Here is a 9,351-nt window from a genome sequence, read left to right as displayed (position 1 = left end):
TTTGACGGTCGAGGATCGAGTCTTACTCGATTGGGTTCGACGATCTGACAGTTCGTGATTACACTAGTTGTTTGTTGCGTTTGTGATCGTTTAGACTTTTCTGGGACGCCTGACCAGTGTAGATTGAGGAAATACGTGAAGAATAGTTCTTCCAAGGTATGTCACTCGATTCCCTTTGTATTTAAGTAAAGAAAACATGTTGTAATTTTCTCTATAATGCATAACTATGGTTGTTTGTCGTAAATGCTTTATTCTTTCACAATGGGCTTGGAAAGATCTTTCTTTCGCTCAATGGTTCTATTGAATAAGAGTTCCTTCACAGAAAACCCACCTCCACCTAATAAGTCCAATGAAGAAGCTGAGAAAAATGAGGGTAAATCTGAAGCACGGCCATCTACCCCTAAGGTAAGTACTCTTCCTTCACCTTCTATTGAACCTTATATTCCTAAACCTTTGTTTCCTAGTAGGCTGCAAGACAAAAACAAGAACATAGGGACGAGGAGTTGATTTAGATGTTTAAAAAGGTTCAGATAAACATTCTCCTCTTGAACGCGATCCAAAAAATTCCCAAATATGCTAAATTCCTCAAGGAATTGTGCACCGAGAAGAGGATAGGTAAGGATAAGGAACGGGTTGTGGTAAGTAAGAATGTATCGGCTCTAGTTAAACAAAATATGCCTAGAAAATGGCGAAACCCGGGTATGCTCACTTTACCCTACATTATTGGTAATAGAGTCATTCGTAAAGCTATGCTTGATCTTAGAGCCTCTACTAATGTCATGCCTTATCATGTGTATGAGGATCTCAATTTGAATGATTTGCAAAAAACTACTGTGTGCATCTAATTAGCTTATAGATCTTATATCCAGCCTCTAGGGATAGTGAAGGATGTGTTATTGCAAATTAGGGATTTGATTTTCCCAGTTGATTTCTTCATTTGAAAATTGATGAAATTTCCAATCATTCTTCTTCTACAATTCTGTTTGTAAAGTCCTTTATGAAAACTACAAAGACAAAAATAGATGTTGACAAGGGCTGACTACAAAGACAAAAATAGATGTTGACGAGGGCTGTCTTTCTTAGAGTTTGATGGGGAATTAGTTTCATTTAACATGTATGATGCTATGAAATTTTCTGAGGAATATCTGCCGCTATGTATGATTGAGGTGCATGACTTATTAGATGATATTATATTGCATGATGGTAGTGATGACTCTTACATATTGATTACTCCATGTATTGATTTGGATTCTCATGACTCGCATGATTTATCTCTTTCTGTTGTTGATGTTAGCAACCGAAGGAACCTTCTTCTGATTTTAATATTGTTGGTTTGCATGTACAAGGGATTGAGCTAAAGGCTCTCCTTGGTCATTTAAAATATGTGTACCTGGGCAAAGGGAACACCTTTCCAGTTATAATCTCTAGGGAGTTGATAACTACCCAAGAGGAATCCTTAGTTGAGACTCTGAAGAACTGGAAGGAGGCCATTGGGTGGACTCTTTATGATCTCAAGGGAGCAAGCCCTTCTCTTTGCATGCCTAGAATAACTTTAGAGGAAGGAGCCAAGCCCACAATTCAACCCCTCAAAAGGCTCAACCCCACGATGCAAGACGTCATTCTTAAGGAAATTATCACGCTCATTGAAGTCGATATTATTTACCCAATTCTTGATAGTAAGTGGGTAAGTTCTATTCATGTAGTTCCAAAAACAACCAGCATGACAATTGTGGAAAATGACAAGGGTGAGATGGTGCCGATGCACGTACAAAATGGGTGGAAAATGTGCATCGATTTTCAAAAGCTCAATGAGGTAACTAAAAAAGACCACTTTCCTATGTCTTTTCTTGATCAGATGGTGGAACAACTTGCCAAAAAACCGTTCTTTTGCTTTCATGTTGGGTTCTCTGGATTCTACCAAATCTCAATCGCCCAAGAAAACCATGAAAACACTACCTTCACTTGTACTTATGGGACTTACGGCTTCAAAAGGATGCCATTTGGGCTTTGCAATGCCCTAGATACGTTCCAAAGGTGTATGATGAGTATTTTTTCTGATTTCATAGAAAGGTGCATAAAGGTATTCATGGATGATTTTATAGTTTATGGAGAATCTTTTGATGATTGTTTGCATAATCTTGGTCTAGTATTAAAACATTGTATTGAGACTAATCTTGTGTTGAATTATGAAAAGTATCACTTTATGGCTTCTCATGGGATTGTTTTAAGACATTTAGTTTCTGTAAGGGGGATTGAGGTAGATAAGGCTAATATAGATGTTAGTGCTAACCTTTTCTATCCTACGTGTGTTATGGACATTCATTCTTTTCTTGATAGCACAAGCTTTTACAGGTGTTTCGTCAAGGATTTTTCAAAGTTGGCATTACAACTATCAAGTTGCAGAACGATGTTCCTTTTAATTTTGACAGGAAATGTCAGGACGCCTTTGAAACTTTGAATGAAAAGTTGACCACCACCCCAATTTTGCAACCTCCACGATGGACGTATCATTCGAGATCATGTGTGATGCTAGTATCTAGCAGTGGGAGTGGTCTTATGATAGCGGGTCGACAAGAAAAGTCATGTTATATGCTTCGCATCAAGGACCCTAAATCCTACCCAGATAAACTACACCACGACTGAGAAAGAATTTATGGCTATTGTTTTTGCTTTAGATAAATTTTGTTCTTACTCTCTTGGCTTTCTTGTTACTATTTTTACTGATCATTCTACTTTAGGTACCTCATGACCAAGAAGGAGTCGAAGCCCCGTCTTGTGCGTTGGATGTTTCTCCTTCAAGAATTCAACGTGACTATTAAGGATATGAAGGGAGTAGAAAACTTGGTGGCAGACCACTTAAGCAGGATTGTGAAAGAGGAGGACCCCACGTATTTAAGAGAGGATTTCCTTGACAAGTTCCTATTCCAGATGACCACACCCATGTCTTGATGCTAACATGGTAAATTTCCTGGTTAATGGTAAGTTCCCCTATGATATGTCTAGTTCCAGGAAGGCCAAACTGAGGAGTGATTCAAAATATTTTGATTGGGACCCATCATACCTTTGGAATATTTTTTCTAACCAAATCGTCAGAAGGTGTGGCTCGGACTGAGGAGTTTGAGTATGTACTTTCATTCTGTCATGAGATGGCCTGTGGAGGGCATTTTAGCCCTAGGAGGACTATTAGGAATGTTTTGGATAGTGGGCTGATCTGGAATTCTCTGTTTGCTAACTGTTTTGCATTATGTAAATCATATGAGAGATGTCAGAGGTTAGGTTCTTTGTCTAGGAGAAACGAGATGCCACTTAATTCTATCCTTATGTGTGAGATTTTTTATGTTTTGGGCATGGATTTCATAGGACCCTTTCTTCTTCATATGGTTACTTGTATATTCTTTTGGGAGTGGATTATGTGTCGAAGTGGGTTGAGGCTATTCCCACTAGAACCAACAATGCTGTCGTTGTTTTAGTATTCATAAGAGCAAACATCTTTTCCAGGTTTGGCATACCTTGAGCCATAATTAGTGACCAAGCTACATACTTTTGCAATCAGACCATTGAGGCGCTCATGAGAAAGTATGGAGTTCACAATCGAGTTGTCACTCCATACCATCTTCAAACGAATGGCCAAGCAGAAATTTCTAACCGAGAGGTTAAGAGTATCCTGGAGAAAACTGTCGATCCAGTAAGGAATGATTGGAGCACACACCTTGATGGTGCTCTTTGGGCTTACAGAACTGCTTTCAAAACTCCTATTGGAACAACGCCCTTCAAGCTTGTCTATGGCAAGGAGTACCATTTACCGATAGAGAATGAGCATAAGGCCTATTGGGTGGTTAAGCAATACAATTTGAATCTAGCCCAAGCCGGTGAGGAGAGACTTCTAGAACTATAAGAATTGGAGGAACTACGCCTTGAAGCCTATGCGAACTCAAGACTTTACGAATAAAAGTCAAAACTAATTCATGTTAAGGGTCTTTTGAGGAAGGAATTTTGTGTTGGTCAGAAAGTGTTGCTTTATAATTCACATCTATCAATCATGCCCGGTAAACTTAAGTCTAAATGGCTTGGTCCTTTTGAGATTATTAACTTGTTTCCCTATGGTGAAATTGAGATCAGGAGTCTGGAGACAGGGAAGGAGTTCAAGGTGAACGGGCACCGCCTTAAGATCATCAACAAAGAGGAAGTCAACCTAGCTTGTTCAAGCTTCCTGTTGGCTCCAACCTTTATCACTTGAGCCCGCGTCACTAGTCGTCGAGCAAAAGACGTTAAATGTTGTGCTACCTAGAGGCAACCAGGAGTTTAATTTTATATGCTGTCTTTTCTTTTCTTTTTCTTCTTTTGTTTTTTTTCTTTCATTTTTTTTTAATTAAAGAATGGCCGAGTACATTTACTTTTCTTCTTAGGAAGAATGTCAATTTTGTCTCTTGAAGGAAGTCTTTCTTAATGATCATGTTTGTGTCCAAAATGCAGCGGAGTTTTTCTATTCCCCTTGTCCCTTTTCCTTTTGTCCTTAGCATGAGTTAAAGGCTAGATATACATTGAGGACAATGCATAACTCTTATGTTGGGGGTGGATGAAGCATGCTTCGTGATATTTGATATTTTGATTTGTGATCTAAATTGTTGTCTTGATTCTATTTGATGGATGCTTTAATGTCTGTTCATTCTGTTTGACATTTCCTTTCAGTAAAAAATTGATGACACACTCATTGGGTTGCTTATTCTTAAAGAGGAGTAATTTTTCATGAACTTGAGCTTTTTATAACTTTTTTTCATTGGATCCATGCATAATGAACCCAAGTTGAAAAATTTTCTGATTTGAATCCTTTAAAAGTCTTAGAAACGGATTATCCATCTCAGATTTTCGTTGTCACCTCGAAAGGCTCCCTTTTGGCTTGAGAGTAACTTTTAGTGCTTGAGAATAAAATTAGATAGTGAGAAATAGTGGCCTTGTGTGACAAAAAAGATAATGTGTATGTGCATGGATAAAGGTGAAAAGAGCTACATCCGTCGTGTCTAGTTAGGGTCTGCAAGAAAGAAGCAATAGGTTCCTAGCGGTCGGGTGTGTAAGCTAACCCTCTAGGTAAAACCAATGCCCTCTATATTTTCTGTGTGTGAGTTTCTAGCACTCTTGGCTAGTGTTGCTCTTTGATTAGCAATAATAGTATGCCTTGAGCTGATGACTGAGCCAGAGTAGAGGGAAGATGAGATGGGAGTCAGATAAAACTTTTTTGGGTACTTTTCGATTTACGAAAAAGTTTTCATGTCTTAGTGTTTCATTTCTACATGACTTTTGAGAATACAGGACGTTCCATCCTTCAATATTTGACGAATCATCCGTACATCCAACTATAAAATTGAATTGGATAGAAATAGAACTGTTTTTTGCCATATGAACATCCCAGAAGAACAAAAAGTAAATTGTGTCACCTTCATGTTAAGAGACGATGCAAAGTTCTGGTGGGAATCCACACAAAGAACAATCAAAGGTACAGTCTCATGGCAGCAATTCAATCAGGCTTTTTACAACAGGTATTTCCCTTTGACAGTGAGATGTCAAAAGAAAGTGGAATTTCTTAATCCTCGTCAAGAGAACATGTCGGTGGCAGAGTATGAACGAAAATTTGATCCCTTGTCTCACTGTGTAGCTCGACTAGTCGACACACAAGAGAAGAAGGTGGAAAGGTTTATTTGGGGATTAAGAGAAGGCATTCGAGCCATTGTTACTGCTTTCCGACACAAAGAGTACCCTTACCCTTGAGTCAGCCTTACTCATGGAAGTAGATCTTGCTGCCAAAACCTCAACTTCTGAATGAGGATGCATGCCAAATGAAAGGAGGAAACTCGCCCAACAGGGCTTCCAACGCTCACAATGGCAAGCAAAAATTTCCCAAAGCACTCGCGTACAGTCACCACAGAAGAGTCAAACATTTACATATCCTAAGTGTAGAAATTGTGGAAAACACCATTAGGGGCAATGTCTTTGGAACTTAGGGGTGTTTTTCAACTACGGCCAGACAGGTCACTATACAAAGGGTGCCCAAAGCTCAACGGCCCAGACCATCCAGCCTACTAGTAACAAGGTTACCCAACAACAGAAAGAACGGGGGTTTGCTGTTACACGTCAAGAGGTAGAGGATCAAGATGCAGTTGTTACAAGTACATTACCCATCCTCGGGTATTATGCCTTCACTTGATTCGGGCTCTAGTCATTCATTCATCTCTACAATATTTGCATAACATGCTCAATTAACATCAAAGCCTTAGGCTACATTCTATCCGTAGCTACTCCTGCCGAAGTATCTATGTTGGCTCACTCAGTAGTAGAAAACTGTGAATTGTCAGTATCAGGACATAAACTAGGGATGACCCTTATCATCCTGGACATAAGTGATTTTGACATAATACTAGGTATGGACTGATTAGCAGCAAACTATGCAAGCATAGATTGCCATAATAAAGAGGTCATATTCACCTTTCCAACAGGAACCAAGTTTAAGTTTAAGAGTTCTAATGCACCATCAGCCCCATGAATAATTTCAACCTTAAAAACTAAACATTTGCTCAACCATGGGGCTTGGTCATATTTAGCAAGCGTAGTAGATTTACGAAACCAAAAGGATGAAATTAAGGTCATTCCTGTAATAAGGGAATTTAAAGATGTATTCCCAGAAAAGTTACCAAGATTACCACCTAGTCAAGAAATAGAATTTTGTATAGATCTAATTCCCGGAGCTGAACCAATATCTAAAACACCATATAGAATGGCATCTGCGGAATTAAAAGAACTCAAAATATAATTACAAGAATTGTTAGATAAGGGATTTATACGCCCTAGCATGTCTCCATGGGGAGCACCTGTTTTATTTGCTATGAAAAGGGATGGATCAATGCGTTTATGTATAGATTATCGGGAGTTGAATAAGTTGACAATAAAGAATAAGTATCCACTCCCACGCATTGATGACCTATTTGACCAATTACAAGGAGCCTCAGTATTCTCCAAAATAAACTTACGATCTAGGTATCATCAACTACGAATCAAGGAGTCGGATATACCCAAGACTGCTTTCCGAACAAGATATGGGCATTATGAATTCGTTGTGATGCCCTTTGGATTAACGAATGCCCCTGCAGCCTTTATGGACTTGATGAAGAGAAATTTTAAGGACCATCTTGATAACTTCGTGATCGTATTTATAGATGATATTTTGGTCTATTCCAAGTTTGAGGCAGAACATGAAAAACATCTTAGGGACGTCCTTTCCATATTAAGAAATGAAAAGTTGTATGCCAAATTCTCCAAGTGTGAGTTTTGGACGCGACAAGTTACCTACCTAGAGCATATTGTAAAGCAAAAAGGAATCTCAGTGGATCCTGCTAAGACTGAAACAGTTAGCAAGTGGCCTCGCCCAACAATAGTCAGTGAAGTGTGCAGCTTCCTTGGATTAGCAGGATATTATAGACGATTTGTGAAGAATTTCTCAAGTATAGCATTACCCTTAACCAACCTCACCAAGAAGAAGAATCCTTTTTTTTTGGAACCAAGCATGTGAGCAAAGCTTCCAGGAACTAAAAGAAAGGTTGACCACAACCTCTATTCTCACTATACCTGATGGATCAGGGGGTTTAACTGTGTACAGTGACGCATCGAAGAAGGGGCTTGGTTGTGTATTGATGCAATACGGAAAGGTAATAGCATGTGCTTCAAGACAACTAAAACCTTATGAACAAAATTATCCCGTTCATGACTTGGAGTTAGCTGTCGTAGTCTTTGTCTTAAAGATATGGAGACATTACTTATATGGGGAAAAGATCCAAATTTATACAGATCATAAAAGCCTTAAGTACTTCTTTACCCAAAAAGAGTTAAATATGAGGAAACGAAGATGGTTAGAATTAGTCAAATACTATGACTGTGAGATCCTCTATCATCCAGGAAAAGCTAACATTGTTGCTGATGCTCTTAAGCAGAAAGTCAGCTCATACAGCAACTTTAAGTACCATCTCCAAACACATAATGGATGACCTGGAAAGAGCTGAGATCTCATTAATACCAGACACCTTCACAATTCGAATAACACAGTTAATTGTAAGACATGCATTAAGTCAAAGGATAGTTGATGCATAACAAATAGATAAACACATAAACAAACAACTACAATCAGAAAAATCAATTCTCTCAGCCCCAGACTCTGCACTCCTCTACCGTGGGCGTCTATGTGTACCAGATGATGAAGAAATGATGAAAGAACTACTGAAGGAAGCTCATGAATCATGCTTTTCAATACATTCTGGGAGTACCAAAATGTATCGAAACTTGAAAGCACATTACTTGTGGGGTAACATTAAAAAGGATATAGTCGACTATGTAAGTAAATGTTTGGTTTGTCAACAGGTGAAAGCTCTACGGCAACGACCACAAGGACTCCTCCAGCCTCTAAATGTTCCAGAATGGAAATGGGAGCATATTTCTATGGACTTCATCTCAGGACTCCCGAGAACTGTTAAAGGCCACAACATGATTTGGGTGATTGTAGATCGACTCACCAAATCGGCCCACTTCCTACCATGCAAAACTACTCACACTACGGAAGCACTAGCTCAAATGTACTTAAAAGAGGTCATTCGGTTACATGGAATCCCAGTATCAATTGTTTCAGATCGAGACCCTCGTTTCATCTCCAAGTTCTGGAAAAGTATACAGAAAGCAATGGGCATACAGCTAAATTTCAGCACAGCCTTCCACCCACAAACTGATGGACAAACAGAACGAGTTAATCAAATCCTAGAAGACATGTTGAAGGCATGTACTTTGGATTTTACTGGAGCATGGGATTCGCAGATACATCTTATATAATTTGCTTATAATAATAGTTATCAGGCGACAATTGGTATGGCTCCCTTCAAAGCCTTTTACGGAAAGAAATGCAGATCCCCTATACACTGGGATGAAATTGGGGAGCGAACACTACTAGGACCTGAATTGGTGCATCAAACATCAAAGTCAATTAAGCTAATTCGGGAAAGAATGCGAACAGCTCAAAGCAGACAGAAGAATTATACTGATAACCGTCGAAAAGAGCTGGAATTCAAAGTAGGAGATCACGTATTTCTAAAGGTAGCACTAATGAAGGGCATTATGTGTTTCGGACAAAAAGGCAAGTTTAGCCCTCGCTTTATTGGACCCTTTGAAATATTAAAACGTATTGGCCAAGTAGCTTACCGATTGGCATTACCACCCACACTTTCTACAATACATAATGTCTTTCATGTATCGATGCTTCAAAAATATGTGTTCGACCCATCACATGTAGTAAATTATGAATCTCTACAAATAAGTGAAAAC

General features: G+C 38.9%; 1 protein-coding gene across 1 annotated transcript; it reads left to right on the top strand.

The window, feature by feature from the left end:
- The first annotated feature begins 261 nt into the window (after positions 1-261).
- LOC120069272 lies at positions 262-3,895 on the top strand. Its single transcript, XM_039020992.1, has 8 exons — positions 262-405; positions 1,295-1,813; positions 1,856-2,080; positions 2,195-2,257; positions 2,353-2,579; positions 2,739-2,888; positions 3,361-3,469; positions 3,554-3,895. The coding sequence occupies exons 1-8, from the start codon at positions 262-264 to the stop codon at positions 3,893-3,895; spliced, it is 1,779 nt and encodes a 592-aa protein (XP_038876920.1).
- Positions 3,896-9,351: the final 5,456 nt, after the last annotated feature.

The sequence above is a fragment of the Benincasa hispida genome, unplaced genomic scaffold (assembly GCF_009727055.1).
Source record: "Benincasa hispida cultivar B227 unplaced genomic scaffold, ASM972705v1 Contig306, whole genome shotgun sequence".
Taxonomy (NCBI): Eukaryota; Viridiplantae; Streptophyta; class Magnoliopsida; order Cucurbitales; family Cucurbitaceae; genus Benincasa; species Benincasa hispida.
Note: the sequence above shows the minus strand (reverse complement) of the source record. Positions and strands in the feature narration are given on the sequence as shown.

Coding starts and splice junctions, on each gene's coding strand:
- LOC120069272 (XM_039020992.1), top strand. CDS start 262: ATGGGCTTGGAAAGATCTTTCTTTCGCTCAATGGTTCTATTGAATAAG. Junction 406..1,294: donor CACGGCCATCTACCCCTAAG/GTAAGTACTCTT, acceptor TGTTGATGTTAG/CAACCGAAGGAACCTTCTTC. Junction 3,470..3,553: donor ACAATGCTGTCGTTGTTTTA/GTATTCATAAGA, acceptor TTTTGCAATCAG/ACCATTGAGGCGCTCATGAG.